Source organism: Dicentrarchus labrax, unplaced genomic scaffold (assembly GCF_905237075.1).
Source record: "Dicentrarchus labrax unplaced genomic scaffold, dlabrax2021, whole genome shotgun sequence".
Taxonomy (NCBI): domain Eukaryota; kingdom Metazoa; phylum Chordata; class Actinopteri; family Moronidae; genus Dicentrarchus; species Dicentrarchus labrax.
The window spans coordinates 14,454,928-14,473,315 of NW_026136715.1; the positions used below are offsets into that span (position 1 = coordinate 14,454,928).

At 39.6% G+C, this 18,388-nt stretch overlaps 2 protein-coding genes and 1 non-coding gene across 5 annotated transcripts in view; 2 read left to right on the plus strand and 1 right to left on the minus strand.

Moving 5' to 3' along the window:
• Positions 1 to 476: 476 nt before the first annotated feature.
• On the plus strand, positions 477 to 2,354 carry ebp (EBP cholestenol delta-isomerase). Of its 2 annotated transcripts, none has more exons than XM_051425396.1 (5): positions 477 to 637; positions 835 to 1,147; positions 1,248 to 1,284; positions 1,376 to 1,506; positions 1,598 to 2,354. In XM_051425396.1, exons 2-5 carry the CDS (start codon positions 835 to 837, stop codon positions 1,816 to 1,818), a joined length of 702 nt encoding a protein of 233 aa, XP_051281356.1. In that variant the 5' UTR covers positions 477 to 637; the 3' UTR covers positions 1,819 to 2,354. The 2 variants fall into 2 exon arrangements, with proteins under 2 accessions (XP_051281356.1, XP_051281357.1); XM_051425397.1 differs by having other exon boundaries at positions 479 to 633.
• A 1,295-nt stretch (positions 2,355 to 3,649) lies between these two features.
• On the plus strand, positions 3,650 to 3,722 carry trnaf-gaa (transfer RNA phenylalanine (anticodon GAA)). Its single transcript has one exon. It is a non-coding gene; the product is annotated as a tRNA-Phe (tRNA).
• Positions 3,723 to 4,007: 285 nt separating this feature from the next.
• The window catches only part of fkbpl (FKBP prolyl isomerase like), a 51,884-nt gene continuing 37,503 nt past the window's right edge, over positions 4,008 to 18,388 (minus strand). Inside the window, exons 1-4 of one of the 2 annotated variants that reach the window (XM_051424146.1) lie at positions 6,465 to 6,594; positions 5,490 to 5,663; positions 5,094 to 5,374; positions 4,008 to 4,765 (exon numbers count right to left, since the gene is read on the minus strand). In XM_051424146.1, coding sequence (XP_051280106.1) covers positions 4,097 to 4,765; positions 5,094 to 5,374; positions 5,490 to 5,661 — 1,122 coding nt within the window. In that variant the 5' untranslated portion in view covers positions 5,662 to 5,663; positions 6,465 to 6,594 and the 3' untranslated portion in view covers positions 4,008 to 4,096. Of the gene's footprint in view, positions 4,766 to 5,093; positions 5,375 to 5,489; positions 5,664 to 6,464; positions 6,595 to 18,388 lie in introns of those variants that run through there. The other variant, XM_051424147.1, reaches the window with a different exon arrangement.

The window sequence follows — 18,388 nt, forward strand, 5'->3', positions numbered from 1 at the left end:
ATTTAGTTCGCGGACTATGTCAGTTAAGTTTGTTTACAGGCAGTTTCAATGTAATGTCTTTTCCTTCATTGATATTTTTTTTATAAATCTCTTGGTTACGTTGCAGTACCATTATATATATTTAAAGATTACCTCGGCGTGATGTTGTTCTCATTCATTTCTGCATAGTGCTCTGTAGTCTCCTACAGCCACATCAAAGTGAAAGATCTAGGTTAGAAAGAGTCTAACAAGTAAAATAATTCATTTTCAAATGCAATATCTTCACATAAAGAGCCGTAATTCACCCTTCACCGAGTGTTGAAATATTTTACAACAGTGCTCATGAAAAGAGGGGACGGTGGTTGGGGATTAGAGACGCGTTTTCATTGGTGGTTGTCAACGACAACGTCCATGTTCCGAGATGAAGAGCCAATCAACGGGCCAGCAGATCGCAAGTGTTGCTATGTCTATGCACACGGTCATCTGATTGGTCGTTGCGATCACAAGTACCTGCCCCATACTCTAGTTAGTTCCGCGTTTGAGTTTGTCTGGCTATGTAGTTAGAAAGCAGTGCTTAACTGGACCTCTAAGATATTCATATTTTTTTTAATTATATATCATTAATTAACGCTGTGAGGCTGGACATTCACTCTGGTAGGTAAGGACAAAATACACATTTATTATTGCTTTTATCTTCTATTGAGCTCATTGAATAAACTCTTATCTGAACCTTTTATAGTCTCTCTCAGACTGACATGCATATTATCTTTAATATCCCATTGTTGCTGAAATAAATTCATTTTAAGCATGTTGTGGATGTTTTTGAAGAGTGTTTACCATCCTTTCTTGAAACAGATGATGGATGCCACATCAGCAACTGGAGTTCTTCATCCCTACTGGCCACGGGACCTTTTGATTCCCACCTATGTTGCCAATGACCGATCTATGTCAGAGATTCTGGTGTTCCTGTTTTCTGTGTCTGGGGTGTTTCTGCTTGTGACCTGGCTGATCACCGGCCAGAAAGGGGCCACCGGCAGGCTGGGGACGTGGAGGCGTCTGGCCGTGTGCTGGTTTGCTGTGTGTGGTTTCATCCATGGTGTCATTGAGGGCTGGTTCTCACTGTATTATGATATTATTCCCGGAGACCAGAGCTTCCTGTCACAGCTCTGTGAGTACAAGAACATGTTTAGTTTAAAAGTGCATAAAGTGTGATGGTGCAGTCTTGAAGTGCCCTTTCAGTTTATATGTGTTATACTTCTCTTCCTCAGGGAAAGAGTACTCCAAAGGAGACAGCAGATACGTAATGTGAGTTCATCTTTACGCAGAACTTTGTTGAACTTTGGCATAAAAAAAAGAAGGTAATTAATTGTACCCTGCATATTCTCTTTCTTTGTAGAGCGGATAACTTCACAGTCTGTATGGAGACTGTGACTGCGTGGTTATGGGGACCTTTCAGCTTTTGGGCAGTGTTTGCCTTCTTAACTAACAAGCCCTACAGATTTGTTCTGCAACTCATCATTTCATTAGGTAAGAGTTAAATTAAGCAACTTCTCAAATCAAATTACTTATTGTTTTATCATATTTACACAATGGGTCTTTTTACACAATCTGATTCCAGGTCAGCTGTATGGAGCAGTGCTTTATTTCTACACGGAGCACAGAGATGGTTATGCTCACAGTGAGCTGGGACACCCAATCTACTTCTGGTTCTACTTTGTGTTCATGAATGTGCTGTGGGTCGTCATACCGCTAACGCTCATTTTGGACGCATGGAGACAACTGTCAGCAGCGCAGACACACACTGACAACACAAAGTCACACAAGTCAAAGAGGAACTGACCAGTGGCAGACTCGGGCTGTCTGAAAAGAGCACCAGTACGCAGAAATTCATGCAAGTGATGCATTTATGGTGACCAGGTTTCAAACCCTGGTTAATATTAACATTGGCTACTGGTAAAGAACCATAGAAGGCATTTTATCATGTTTCATCTATCATAAGGGTGTCCAAAAGGGAACTTTTTCTGTGTTTTTTAAGTTGGGGGCAGTCACAGGAAGAACTTACTGTGGGACAGTAGGACAATGACTGCGGGAGAGTGAAGGAAAAGGACAGCTGGAGAGAGGCTACATTTTCTTGTCGCTGATAAACACTACGTTCAGAGATGAGACAAAATAATGAATTATTGGACATGCCTCATCTATGGTTTGTCATGTTATACCAGTTGCATTATGTGCCTTTTCAATCTGAATACATAATAACTGTCAACAAAGAATGAGTTTAATTTTGAAGTGCAACTTCTTCCTTGTGCATATGACAAAGTCTTTAAATTTTGTTATTACTTTGTAGAAAGGGCGAATAAATAAATGATTTTATGGTGGATGGTTTTGTCATGTTCATTTTGTGTAAATTTTGCACAACAACATGAATAGACTGAACACTGCCTTCGGTGTTAAAGAGGCTGCTCTCACATGACACCCATGAGCAAGTATTAAGTATTTGTTTTTGTTGCTTACAAGACAAAAACTAAATATTCACTTTAGTGAGTAGCTCCCTTTATGAATCCAATCAGCTGAGTAGGTTTAATCAATTTCAAAATGAATTACAACATACTATGAAATAACAACTCATTATGTAATGATTCCACAAAATGTAATACATTTACACTTCATTAAGTAAGAACAACTGCATCTGAGCCCCATGTGTAATAAATATTCCCACATTTCGTATTCCATTATTGCATATAGTGGTGGCTATTGCAAAATGTGGGAGTTGCATTTTTATTTCATAAACAGCATTTTGAAGATTAAGCTTTTTGATGGTCTTTTTGGGGAGCCAAGACCATTGCAGTAGTCAAACCCGCTTAAAATAAAAGCGTTATGTCCCTGTCCTGTTACTGCTTTTATGTGGCTATTTAGACTATTCAGAATCATCTTTAACACCAAAGAAGGCGAGGCGACATTGCGGCTGTCCATTTTCATAAACAAAATAACTCCAGCATTTTGTAATAATCGCCAAATTAGGTAATAGTTTATTACAAAGCGCGGGGAAATGTATTACATATTGCGTACATGCTGTTTATTAGAAAACGCGGCAGATTATTACATAACGCGGTATTATTAGAGGTAATATACAACATATTACTTTATAATTCAATTACCACTGCATATGTGCTTTTGCACCATATGCTTCAAAGTGTACTTCGCATTGTTCCTGACAACTTCCTACTACGGCACAGTATCTTCCATTTTTGAATATCTCATTATAGTGGTAAAGAAACCCACCTTGTAACCACTGACACTAACAGTAATCTTAAAATGTATCTTTGAATGGTAATGCAATGCAGACTTTTCAAATCAACTTAGAGCACCATTTTAACCTAGACTAAAAACCTAAATAAAGTTATAAACAAACAAATGCACAACAGATAACAATGGGTGTAAAGACCATGTTGGGTTTATATGCATAGTATATAGTATATACATGACATTTTTTATAACCAGGTAGGGTTTATATGCATGTTTCTGAACCACATGTAACATGGAATTATTCTAATATATAATAATATTTTTCTTTGAGTATATACATAAATATTTTGTATAACCAGGGTTGTAACTAGAGTTCCACAATTTTTTCTTTTTCAAAAAAAAGGCGATACGGTTTTATCGCTACCACGCCGAAATAGCTCAGTTGGGAGAGCGTTAGACTGAAGATCTAAAGGTCCCTGGTTCGATCCCGGGTTTCGGCATTTTGAGTACTCAGCACGGTTGTACACCAGTATATATGTATCCCCGACCACATTGCATTGACTGACAAAGCACGACACCTTGTGGTCGACTGAAAAAACTAAATTTGTATTTTGGGCTTATTTCATGTTATGCACACACAGAACGATGTCATGCACACATCACTCCTGGATGAGTACGTTAACTGCTCCAAAATAAGTTTCTCTCATTTTTACTTACTACATTCAGGACTGTCACACACAGGCATTCACAGATTATTGGCTTTACTTTTGAGCTGAGTCAGTGGCTGTAGATGCACTTCCATTTAATGATGAAACACAAGAAGAAACATACCGTTTTACAGAACATCTGATACTAAGCTGATAATATTTCATCTTTAGCTAAACATTTTGCTGAGTCTAAGTCCCAACTGTGCATTTGTCTCTTTCTCTCTACTTGCTATATTCTTGAGAGCCTTCAAAGCAGCAGGCGATTCTGGCTGTATCTCCAGCAGTTTCCTAAACGCTTGCCTGGCCTCTTGCAGCTCATTCACCATCTGGCAGGCTTGACCCAGCCGGTACCAGGCTTTAGTCCCACCCGGTTCCAGCTGAGTAGCTTTCGCTGCGCTGGCCTTAGCCCGCTCTGGCTGGTTCAGTTTGAGCTGGCACAAGGACAGGTTTGAGTGGAGTTCAGCTTTGGTGGTTTTGAATTCATTAGCTGAAGGAAGGTGTTGTGTTTCATCACCAGTGTTTGTGTCTTTCTGCTCATCCGCTTGCTCTTGTCCCTGTTTCTTCACCTCTCTAATGTGACCGTAGAGAGTGATGAGAAGTTTGAGAGCTCGACTGTAGCTGTCTGCTGCTCCCCACACATCCCCACTCCTGAATCTCACTCCACCCCTCTCTTTGTGTGACTTCACCCACTCCCACTTCTCAGCAGGAGACACCTGCCAAGATTCCTTGCCTGGTGTGAAAGCTTTGAGTTCAACTGTGGCACACAAAGGCAGGTTTTCCTCAGTAGGATTGGAAACTGAGACATCTGGTCCATTTCCAATCGGAGAAATCAGAATCTGAGGAGCCAAACATAATAATTAGTCTGTGTACTAAGATAGAAATTCAAGTGACATATCCAATCTCAAAGTACCCTTTGTGTCACACTTTACTAAAATATTTGTTACGACCATGTCATTAAAAGGTCTTCAACTTTATAGATCATACACCCCAAGCACTATTCAGAAATAAAGCACCAGTGCCTCAAAACCTATATGTCAGGATACTGAAAATATTATAAACTCTACACATATGTCGAACAAGTTTTACTTAAAATTTGCATAGAGATAAAAAAATTAAAACATATAATAACACTGGATTATTTCCCAGTCCTCTCTTCACTCTTACCTCACATTTCTCTCCCGCTCTCATCCCCTCCACACACGCTTCTGTGATATCGCACTGACCCTCCCCTAGCCTCAGCGTTGTCCAGTCGCCCAGTGGGACCTGCAGCACAGAGTCCTGACACCTTGGAAAGGCCTGTGCCACTGAGTCCGTAAACTCAGTGACCGACAGCTTCTCAATTCCATTTTCAGATACTAAACTCTCTGCTACATCCCCGTCAGCTTTGAGTCGCACTCGCACTCGACACAGTGAACCCATCCTTGGACGGGAAATGGATGCACATGCTAGAAGAGAACAGACAAATACACATGATGTTAGCTGGATTGCTGGACACTAATACATTTCTATTTTTTAAAATATGGATCATTTACAGTAAACTGAGGAAGAAAATCGTCATACGTGCATCATCTCCAGAAGTGGAAACAGTCTGTTGACTCTCCATGCCTGTTCGCTCTTGCTGGACTTTCCAGAGGCCTCTGGGACACACTGACACCCAGGAGGTGACATTGTTGTCGTCATGGTCACCGTTACCATGCAGTGCTTCTAAAGTCTGATCCATCCATCCATCCATCCCTGGGTTCATAAACATAATAAGACGTAAATAAAAGATCATCATATCTTCTGCTCAGCTATTTGAATGATGATAAATGTCAGATTTTAGTAAAGAGGCTGCAAATAAGCCTATTGTCCCGATCCAGGAGTGTTTCCTTAGAGACCATGCAACCCAATGTTGTGTCAGGGAATAAGTTAAATATCTTACATCTGGAAAAAAATAGATATGCTTTGAAAAATAAACGTGAAGAATGTGGTATCCCTTTGTCTCTTTTACTTAAAGAAACAATACACCACTACTAATCCTAATCCCGTGCACTGCCGGAGGTTAACTGTGTCATATTTACTCGGTAACGCTCAGCATGGTTGGGGGTTGTTTCGCTCTTCTTTTACCTTTTTCACTTTATTTGATATAATATCCAGTGAATCGTGTTTCAATAACTCTGTCTAGACTAGATATTTGACTCGAAGATAATTGAGAGATTCACAATTTAAAAATAAAATGAGGAATTATCCAAGTATGTACAACCATGTAGCTATTATTGCATTACGAAGCTACCGTGAGTTATTATTTTATTGAGACAGTGAAAGTTCAGTCCGGTAAACAACGTGTTGGGGGTCTTTAGTTTAACATGTAGCTATCTTAGCTTTAACATTAATTTAATGTTAGCCTGATAAAAACCGCGGTTAACAATAAACAATCCAGCTTTAGATAGCATCAGATAGCCATGGCGACAATCCAAAGATACTTCAAATGCGTTATTCTACATTATCTGAGCTGTAGTTAAGTGCTATACGGACACTAAAGGGCAAATATCTTACCTCGCACACAGGTCTGACATGAAGCATTAACTATCCCATCGATCAGAAACTAAAAATCTGTCAGATTACAAACAAACGCTAGGTCCTCCTCTTCTCTCTGCTTGGTGTACAATAGTGTGTGTGATACCAGGTTGTAAGTGCATTACTGCCACCTACTGCACCGGAGTGTAAACGCAAATTATTTCATGCTTGATATAGATTATATTTGTGTATATTTCTTTGTTTATTTTCCTATACATTAGTAAATAGGCTTACCCATGTCATCTAATGTCACTCACATAAATATTGCCCCCTTCACATTTCCACTTGTCTACAATTAATAGGACATCTATTTAAGAAGGATTCGTATGAGGAAGGCATTTTGTTTGTAAAGGCTTTATTAGATTATAATGGTAACCTTCTGGATTATTTGGCCTTTATGAATAAATATAATTTAAATTGTACTCATAGAGAGATCAGAAAGACCTGCAAAGTAATCCCTCTATCACTGATTCAGTTCATCCAAAAATACTGTAATATACTCAAATGTTTTGTGTTGCCAAATTTAGTGATTAATGATTGTAACTTAAAGGATAACAAGTGTAATAACAAATGTATTTGTGCGGTTCTAAAATCAAAAGTGTTTTATGATTATAATAAAGGGTTGTATGCACAAGTTACTGATATGCAAACTTCTGTCTATCATGGAAAAAGCACATTCAAAATGTATTAAATGGCCTATTTCCCCTAAAGCCAAAGAAACAAAATAATTCATAAGGTTTACCCAGTTGCAGAATTTCTTAAAAAAAAATAAAGTTTTCTCATGTGCTGTGTACAAAAGATTTTGGTCTGACATAAAGAATTGGTTAAAATTGGTTATCACTTAAGGTTAATGACATTTCTGGTATTTTCTTTTATGTGGACAATTCATCCTGGGGTCGGGTCGGGTCGCGGGGGTAGCAGGTCCAGCAGAGGACCCCAAACTTCTCTCTCCCTGGCCACATCGGCCAACTCTGACTCGGGGATCCCGAGGCGTTCCCAGGCCAGTGTGGAGGTATAATCTCTCCACCTGGTCCTCGGTCGGCCCCGAGGCCCCCTGCCTTCACTGTCACCCATTTGGCATTGCACCCGACCCAGAGATTTCTCCTGTGAGTGGAGTACCCGGAGAGGGTAAGGTGATGGTTCTCGGAGAGAGGTTTGTTAATGTGTGTTCAATAATAATAAAAAAGTATGGTCTGTCAGTAAACCTTTGCCTGTGTCTTCCAGCAGGTGGAGACAAAGACAAAAATGATTGTCAAATGGCAGCAAAAGGGAAAAAATTGCCTACATATAACCTCAAGATATACATCCATTATCTGTGAATTAGATTTCTCCCCCAGAAAACTGCTTTTTGGGCACATAAACATTATATTATGTTAATATGATATATTGTTTATTACATGGTATTACGTCATATTTCTATATTAATGCAGACAAACATTAAGTATAATTAGTTAATCATTTTATATATTATTCTGGAGTATGCTGTTAAAGTGGATGGTATCACATTACTCTTACATATACTATACTTTACTGCCACAGCAGTATATTTTTACCTAATTGCTCTTGTAGAGTTTCTATTTCATTTCATATACTTCTAATTATTATTATTATTATTATTATTATTATTATTATTATTATTATTATTATTATTATTTATTTATTTATCTATTTATTTTTCTCTATTGATCTATACTCATGGGGGCTTTATCATCTTACATACATTTTCTCATTTGATTTCTGCCTACAGTAACAAACAGTCTATACAGTTTTAATACAGTACAAACTCAACACATGCAGGGTCTGATTTCCATATATATATTGTGTGTGTGTGTGTGTGTGTGTGTGTGTGTGTGTGTGTGTGTGTGTGTGTGTGTGTGTTGGATGTAGTGGGTTAGATAGGGTGTGTACAATGATCTTTGAGCACATCCAACGCAGTCTATATATCCTCAATACTCAAACATATGAGATGTTGAAAAACGATGCTTAGGTTGTGTCTTAATCTGTAGATTACAAAACAGGATTAAGAAAATGGTTTTGTTCCTTGCTACATCTTTACTAGAGAACAGATAGACACACACAAACACACACACACACACACACACACACACACACACACACACACACACACACAGTTTACATCTCTGTCTGTGTATTGACCTTTGACTTGTACCACTCATGTTTAAGGCCTCTGTGTTAATCTCTCCTGTCAGTATGAGTTAGGGCTCTATCTTTCGAGCATTAGGTCTGTCAGAGGGGCAACCAACGTGTGTGTGTGTGTGTGTGTGTGTGTGTGTGTGTGTGTGTGTGTGTGTGTGTGTGTGTATGTGACAGAGAGAGAAACAGGGACAGAGACAGAAAGGAAGACGGTCATCTGAGATGCAATCTGTCCTCTTATATGCTGGCCTGTTTGACCCTTGTTGAGTATGAAACGAGGTAATAAACTTGCTACACTAATGAGATTGCTTCACTAGATAAGGAGACTGATGCTTGTTTCAGTATGAGGCGCACGGTGGTGAATCTCATGGCGAATATCCAAGAGTTCATGAAAAGTTTCATGAAGTTCATATTAAAACCAGCAGTTTTTGATTTCAAGTTGAGTCAAGTTCATCTTTATGTCACGGAACAATAAATTAAGGATGAACTATTTTTCCTTACAATGAAAACTCCATGATGAAGACCTCGTTAGGAACAAATAATGTATATGCCTGTAAAATGACAGAAAGTCACTGGCTTTGTATATTTTAGTAGCATTGCAGGTACTTGGTATTGGTGTGTATGTTGGCCAAAAGACATTGCGGTACAGAAATGCTGGACTAGATTCGGATGATTTATAAAGATGCTCACAAAAAAAATCTATTTGTGAGGTAACAAAACATATACATACAAGTCCTTTCTACTTGTCTTAAAAAAAAAACACAACACATTTATAACCACCACATTAATATTAGTCAGTTTGTCTATTTTATGTCATGTTATGATATTTCATATCAGTAGGTGGAAGTATTTATCTGTGCTCTAAATTAAACTGCTGCTAAAAAGGAATTCATTCACTCACTACTGTTTACAGTTGTAAAAAACAACAAGAAAAACACACAGTAATGTTTTCTCAGAGAGTAGAATTGTGTGTTATGGTCACAGCTTACTAAATGATATTACAAAAAGAAGCGGTAAATTCGGCTGTTTTATGTACTTGAAGGTGCCGTCTATATACTGGGTTATTCCATAGCAGCTAAGCATAATTTGTTATCCCGGGACCGTCACAAATCCATTATATAGTTTGCCCACCAGAGGGCACTGACAAGAAGATTTCTACACTGTGAAATGCTCTGCTCTTGGTCACAATCAAATTTATAAATCTGTTTAAAAAAAATACTTCTGGCCCTGAGTAGAATAGAAGTGCTGCAGGGAAACATCTTATTCTGGTTTAGGGTCATCAAGGCCTGTTCCATCCCCATCACCAGGTGAGGTCATCTTACAGTTAATAGAAGCTCTTTGTAGAGAACAACCAAGCAAAGAGGAAGAAAGCTGCAGTAACAAACAACCTCAATTGTTAAGAGATATGACATGCAGTTCTCCATACAGACCAAATGAGCTGCAGACCCTATTAGGAGACAAAGTCAGAACCAGTAATAATAATGTGATTTTAAGCCTGGTTTTAAGCATATATATTATAGACAGCTATAGATAAACATATAGCTATAGTCCTTTTTCTAATAGCTAAGATATAATCAGAAAAAGCTGCTGCTTCTTTATGCTTTCACTGCAACTGACTGTATATACTTTTGCATTACAGCCCTGAATTTTCAGTAGGGGTCTCCCTCTTCCCAGCAAAATACACACATAACATAGCATGGACAGGTACAGTACATAGAGAGTGCAATGTGGTCTGTATTACTGGCTGAGTGATGTAACTCGATTTCAGTTTTTGTAATGTGTGTGTAATGGGATATTTTTTAAAAGTACATAAAGCAGCTTTGCAGCATGTGTATCATAATGCTTGTAGCAAACAGTTACTTCCAAACATATCGTGCACACATGCACTCAGCTAGAGCCAATATGGACAAAAAGAAAAGGAAAAAAAATGTTTTGTCTGGAGTGAAAAAGTGAGAATATTAAGCGAGAGTCCTCAACTGAACTTGTAGAGGTAACACTGATGATGAAAGACTTTCTCAACACCTGACATTTTAACATTTGGATTTGTTCTTATTATTACATTTAACACCAAAAGTATTTATTACAGATCGTTTGCTTTGGATTGCATTACAGAAATGAAATTTTTTTGGTCAATGAGTATTTTTGTATTACAGTTGACCATGCTTTTAACATATAGGAGATTAGGCAAATTATTGTTGTTTTCAAGTCATCTTTTGTAACCCTCAGTTCTCAAGAATACATTGCCCTCAGTTTTCTGCCTCCTTTTAATGACTGCTGATGGTAAATGGAAAGCTTTCAGATTCGAATATAACAAATTCAAATTAGTGCTTTATTAAATGCAGGTGCACTGCGAGCCAATTATGGATATATATTGTAGGAAAAGAAATTGCTTTGGTATCGATTGCAAGACATGTAGTCTGCTACAGGTGCTTAATACATTAATAGTTATCAAAAAGTGGGGTATCAAAAATTCAATAGTTAATTCGATGTAGCAGGTAAGTCGTATTTCTTAAAGGACCAGTGTTTAGGATTTAGTTGCATCTAGCAGTATAGCTGCAGAAAACCCCCCTGCTTCACCATCCCCATTCTTTCAGGTGATTAAACACTCATGAAAACATACCTAATAATTTCATATTCCATTCCTGCCAATAGATCCTCCTGAATCTTACTCACTGGACCTTTGAATTCACTGATTTGACGTGCTTATAATTTACTTGTAATGAATTTCAGATTCATCTTTAATCACGTCTCTTGAGAACGTAACGAAAAAACTTCTTAGAGTCTACCCACTTTGTCCCGCCATTTTTTATTTTTCTATAACTCAGTTTTTCCCTCTTTCTCACACAGAAACCAGAACCCTCACTTCTTTAATCCCTCTCCATGTGTTACTAATATCATCTCTTTCTCCTCTGCTTCTCCTGTCGACCATCTCCCTTCAACCCCCTCACCTTCCTCTTGGCTCCCTCTGACTTCCCAGCTGGCCTCTTGTGAAACATCCCTGTGGGTACGTTCAGAAGCATGTATCCCAGGGCTCGCTCAATGTTCTCCAGAAGGGCGTTGCAACCTGCCAGTAGTTGGGTCCAGGGAACAGCTGCAACCTCAGTAGCCAGGGCTTTGCACTGCTTGGAGGGTTGGTACGACCTCCGCTACCCTCTCTGAGGGGTTCAACATGCGTCATTCAGGGAAAAGGTTGAGTAAGACAGGTGAACAAAGTAGAGAAATGTGCCAGATAGAAGAGGAGGAGATAAAAGATGAGAACAAAGGAAACAGTGATAGATAGATAGATAGATAGATAGATAGATAGATAGATAGATAGATAGATAGATAGATAGATAGATAGATAGATAGATAGATAGATAGATAGATAGATAGATAGATATGGATTTGGGTGGAGACTTTTCCCACGAGGATAAAGATGGACCGACCACCAGCAGGATCACACAGCGGAACTAACCGAGAATGTAAATCCCACCACAGAGACTATCAACACAATTTACTGGCGGAGAGAGAGACGGTGATATACTGGTAGAATTTCCTGTTACGCTATTGATATGGTAGCCATCTTCTTAACAGGAATAGACAGCAGGCTACTTTGAAGACAAACTTATTCCCAAACCCAAAAAACTCTAAACATTGAGCTTGTCTAACATTCTGCCCCGTGTTTGTGTTTGTTTTTTCTTCATGAAAGCGGCGGCCAGCTCGCCTGTAATCCCTCCATCACACATTCCCTAACACTCTCAGACAGTAACACACACATATATACACACACACAACCTCCACGACCCTGGCCTGCCAGAGGCTAACTCGTAAACAGATCGGGCCACACGACAGGGTGTTTATCCCTCACAGTGAGAGGGACCGCTGCACACAATGTTGCCCAAGCATGTATGTGTGAGTGTGCTGAGCACTTTAACTGAAGCTAGTTTTACTCCCTCTGGGGCTGTTTGTTGTTTATAGTGGGAGACACTGACAACAGCCTCAGACTTCACTATGTAAACTTAATGTGAAGACAGAAACTTTATTGTAAGTGATTCCCACACTCAGCAGATTAGACAAACTAGATAAACTAAAGGATCATCATACCTCATTAAGACTCCTCCATCGGACTGAGTCCAAATATTAAATGTCAAATTTGAGCTTCTTTGGCTGAAACAAAACCCTTTATACAATAGCAATCATACAACAGTCAAGACATCTGAATTACTCCACCATTTTGTATTGTAGCGTGAGGTCTTGGGCGAATGCTGTACTGTACCAATGAGCTGCCAGTCCGCTCATTTATTGAGGTTTGCAGGTCAAGTGGGGATCAAGGCTGATCCTGAGGCTGATTAAAGCCACTGAAACAATAGGGTCAAGAGCAGGAGTGTGAAAGGTATCACTCAATATATATGGCATACGTATTGAATCTATCACTGTCATATGAGTATTGCATTTCGACCGATCAATAAAAAAAACTAAAGCCTTTCTTGGTGCACTGCCTTATAATTCAGACTGATTGCCAGTAGAGTTGCACAAGCAGTGAAGTATGACTTTCTTTCTCTTCCATTAGCAGTGATGGAGCAGAGTCTGCCAGGTAAGGGCTATTCATCTACATTATAATGTCATGATGAGATTACTTCAATTGCAAAGGAAAAAACAGGCTCCCAGTTCAACTCCCAGGGTAACAAGACATCATAGTATTGCATCCTTATGTGGGGGATGCAGTGTTACATGCACATTGAAGTCATGCTCTCTTGAACAGTTAAGCCCACAGCGACTGCTATTAAAAACTATGATTGATGCTCTTTTTCCAGAACAGAGAGGGAACATTAATGATGTTTCAACACTTCCCACTGCTCAAGCTACCACGGACAATATCTCTTACTTCCTTTAGGGCTTTCTGGGTGAACACAAGAGCACATTCAGAAACAGACCGAAACCGAAGGTACACTGCTGAATACCACAGGAGATCCTTCCTCTAAGTGGCCATGAGTCTGTAGAACTTAAACAACTGAGACTGAGATTATTATCATCCACAACTGTCATATACCTGAAACTCAATGCACTGTTGTTAACCACTGTTACTGCGGCTTTTAATGTAATCCTGCAGAGTGATGGACCTTTACATAAAGTTCTTGTTCTTGTTGCTACAGTTGGATGTTTGAGCTTCACTATGCAGAATGATGCACGTCAGTTTGATACTAGAAGGATGTTTTCACCTTCTGAAAGTAGAAAGTTTCTCTGTGCTCACTGAAAATTTCATTTCAAGGGGCGGGGCCTACGAGCATGATTTGTCAGTTTGGAAGTCATTTCTGTTCCAGTATGCAACTTATACAAAGGTGATGTAGAAATGTGAAGCCACCAGTGCACATACACTAAGAATGGACAGTGAAGAACAACAAATCTTGTGTCCAACTGGAAAACCTAATGATTAAAATTGGATTATTATTAAAAATGAACAATTTGCATATTCATAGATTCTGTCATTTCTACTAAGGTAGAAGTAATAGATGCCTTTTTAAAGCTATAATATGTAACATTTCCGTCTATAAACAATAGACCTATGTTATATATTTTGTTAAGTTCTGTACCTATTCAGGTAATGATGCGTTTCACAGGTCACCTGTCAATTGCATCATATCCCCTGTTGTGGTTGTCTGCTAGAAGCTGTCATAAAGTGACTTTTTATCCAGTTTTAAGCCATATTTTTACAATACACTTTTAAAATATTGGTTATTTTTAACTATATATTTTAGGATGAAGGGTCTTGGTCATCAGTCATCTGGATCTTAAGTTATCAGAGAAACAAGCTGAGCTAACGTCCGTGACGTACTTTGTTTGCCACACAGTGTTGGAGAAACGCTTATTTTTAAGATGCTTTATTCAGTGTTTTTATAGGTTTTAATCAATTGGTACATTTGTTTCAGAGAGGAGGAGACCTCTACGGATAATTCAGCTTAAACTGACTGGAATGACGGCAATGGTGATGAAGATAACAACTCTCATGAACGCTTCACGACGTCACCAAAGTTTGTCTTCTGTTATTGTTTTGATGTGACCCCCCTGTGGCAGAAATTACATGATTTACATTTAAGGATTTGAATGTTCAAAATTATACTTTTTTGAGTAAAAAAAACAAAAACATATCAGACACACATGTTCAAAGCAGCTTATTTGTATATCTCTTAATACATGTCTGGGGGAGATCTTCTAACATACAGTCCATACTGTAGACGCCCCTTTCTGTAAAGTCATTGCTTGTAATTTTGGAACATAGGAACTGGTGTTTCTATGTATGTACTGTATATGTAGTATATTAACACTATGTACTGTGCATATTTATTTTACTATGTACACTAGGAAGCTTTTGGGAAATTGTTTGAAAAAAAACAAGAAAAGTTTTTATCAAGGTGTCTCAGAGAATAGTTTAACTTCTGATGCTGAGTTTGAGACAAACAAGATTACCTTGCCTGTTGTTTTGTAGTGTGACCATATGAAATGATTATATCTGCTCCCTCCCACGGACTCACAAACACACAAAGTGTGACACTATTTTGCCATTACTGAACACATTTAAAACCTAGCATGCTAATATTTGTGTGCCCATGAGCAATATGGGGAATCTGGCATTAAGTAAGGCTAAATTTGCTTTATCTGGAGCATAAACAGAGTTAACTCCATTATGTTGGTTCTCTGGGGGCCAGTTATACAGTCGGACCTGCGCAGCCTGAGTAGGAACCCACTGAGGGGAGGAGATGGCTATCGGGAGCCACAGGGCAGATGGGGGGACCATTTTTATCGATGCACACGCTGTAATGGGGTCTTCCTGTGAGGGAGCCTGAGGAGTTTCTTTAGACAGAGCTTTCATGTGTTCTTTTGCTTGTGTGTGTGTGTGTGTGTGTGTGTTGTGTGTGTGTTCTGTGATCAGTAAAAGTCACTGTGGGCCATTAGGCCTCCGCACGCATGCATACTAGCACACATCTGGATATGTTTCTGCTCAAACAGTCATACCTACATACAGTCTTGCAGTCCATGCGACCTTTCTAATACCATCTAAGCACTTTTAGATAAAGCTAATTAGATCTTTTAGTCGGTGTATACCACCATTAGTGAGTGACCACCATACAGTATGTGCACACACACAGACACATGGTCACACACACCTGCCACCTGCTCATGTCATGTCACACTGCTTGCACGCAATCATGTCCACGATTTCAAATAGATGATAAATGAATGTGCTCATTCCTGTTAGTTATCTGCACAAGAGTAACCAAGAATATTAAGCAAGGACTCTCTACTGTCAGCTGTTAACAGAGTAAACAGTTGAAGCAGTATGTATCTCTGATAATGTAGCCTTTGAGTGGGCTGTATGTTAAAGTTTGGTTGACATATCCATAAAGATTTTACAGCTGCGTTTAGGAGAAACCTTGTCTGTTAGGCCCTAGGCCAACAGACGAGGCTGAACCCTGCACAGGTAAGGCACACCCACTTGCATCTCTTCTTAAAAAGCGAGTTACCTCATAGTGGGTTGAGAGAGAGAGAGCACGAGAGGCATATGGGCGCAAGGCGCGAGAAATGGGCTAAGTTGGCCAGTGAAAAGAAACACCAGGATTCAGGAATCACCTGGCCGGTTGTGATTTACACAGGACTTTGGTTTAGATCAGGGTCTGAGGTCCTCGGAGGGGGCGAGGGGCTCTAATTCAGACCAGCCTCCAGTCAAAGTAACAGTTAGCAGCTCCGTGGTCTGTTAGCCGTCATGTGTGTCTGTCAGTTACATTTTGCGGTTTCATGCAGTGTTCTCAACAAGCTGTCCGTGGTAGGACAAGCTGCGTCAATCAGACAAGGCCTGTGTTTGGGTGGCGGTAAGTTGCCCATTAGCCGATGGTTAGTTTACCAAAACTGGAATGAGAGGGATACTGGCTTGCATTATTAAAATTCTGAGATATTGGCTACTAATATTGTCAACCATTACATTTAGAGGGAGCTATTGTTCTTTGCTCAGTATTGTTCAAATTGTCTTAATTTACACAGATTACTCGGGGTTAGTATGATTGTCATTCTGAGGTATATTATTTTTGGTCTCTTGACATGACTAAAGAGGCTGATCCTTGTCTTTTGCAAGTCTCTCCTGTCACCCGCCCTGAATCTGTGTCTTTACTGTGGTACTGTATTCCCTGTCTGCCTCCATCTGTCTCAGAGGCTGTTTGGATCTGGTCAATGTTCATTTTCCAAACTACTGTAAGTTACTTATGCCCTCAAGGCTATGGTCAGACAGAAGTGGGCATGGCTAGTGAGGCACACAGACAAATCTCTCCTCACACACAGATCACCACATGCATTTTCAGATCTCTGCCACGGCAAAAGTCAGTTGTAAAAAGAGCCAATTGAGAGTCTTGCCTGACTTTTATCCAATGAATTGTCTGTATTTCCAGCACTTGGAGCAAATACTTAGGCTTCTCAGCCATTAATTAGTATGTCTGTATTTACAGATTTGTGTACACACTTACATATTTCTCTACACATTTACAAATCTGATAACGCACACGGACTGAGATACAGTTACACAACTCTCCACTCACATTTCTGAATAGTTTTGCTGCACACCTGGGTTGCCCTATCCCAAAGCAACTTAAACAATTTCCTTAGCATGACTTTCACTGGGTTTCAACTCTTGTGCCTTATGGGGCTTTCTGGAGAAAATCATCCTTAAGTATTAAATCAGATGAATCAAAATCAATATCTTCTCTAAAAGTTTCTGTTTCAGTATACACAGAGTTATCTCACCACTCCTCTACCTTGAGAAAGATATAGGGCAGTGTGAGAAGAGGGCAAGGCAGAAAAGGGCAGCCCACCCATTGAAGTCAAACATGCGGAGGGCAGATGTACAGGCGTGCGCACAGGGCTCCTTTCAGAGTACAAAAGGTTGATCTAAATAAGACCCAGCTGATGTTGCTGTTTTCTCCTCAGACCCAGCCCTCTCACTCTCTGGTCTTCCATCTCTCACTCATCTTTTACTAATCCTCTCGCACCGTTTGACCTATGACTTGGTGCCCATACTTTTTAATCTCTCCACCCTCTTTTGTTCTGCTCAGAGCGGGTGTATGTGTGGCAGATCTCAGGGGAGCAGGTAAAATATAAATCTATAGTAGTTCTGACATCTCACAGTCTCTGGTTCCCATTTGGTGTGATGCCCTGCAATCAGTCACTCCTTGACTCTCCTCTCTCCTCCCTTTCTTTCCCGTTCATTATTCTCATTCTGGAAACGCTTGCAAAACCATGTGAAGTTCCTTGTGTTGAAAACTGTATTAATATCATGTGCTTCTTCAAATACACCCACATCCAAATCAATGATATGAACTCTGATCACTTCTCCCTCATATTTTATTCTGCCTTGTAAGGAGCAGTGTTAAATTGACATACAGTTTTTATGATAATATGAGCACACTCAGTGAGTATTGTTGCTGACAGCTCACAGCAGCAGCATTGCAGAGGGGGAGATGAATTCCTGCTCTGTTCTTTCATCTCCAGTCATATCAGCTTGATCAGTGAAACTGCTTAATGCGGACATGTGTTTCCTCTGCTAACAGTCTGCTACAGGGCACAGATGCACATACACACACTGAACGAGCAAGAGAGCGTCTGTTTCAAATCCCACAGAGGGTAGACCGATAAGGCAGTCTGTGGGATTCAGGAGACCTCTCATTGGTTGCTCATGCAATGTCATGTCTGTCTGTCATTTTAAGCTCTCTTGTATTACAAAAACTTCT

Coding starts and splice junctions, on each gene's coding strand:
- ebp (XM_051425396.1), top strand. CDS start 835: ATGATGGATGCCACATCAGCAACTGGAGTTCTTCATCCCTACTGGCCA. Junction 1,148..1,247: donor GAGCTTCCTGTCACAGCTCT/GTGAGTACAAGA, acceptor TCTCTTCCTCAG/GGAAAGAGTACTCCAAAGGA. Junction 1,507..1,597: donor GCAACTCATCATTTCATTAG/GTAAGAGTTAAA, acceptor ATCTGATTCCAG/GTCAGCTGTATGGAGCAGTG.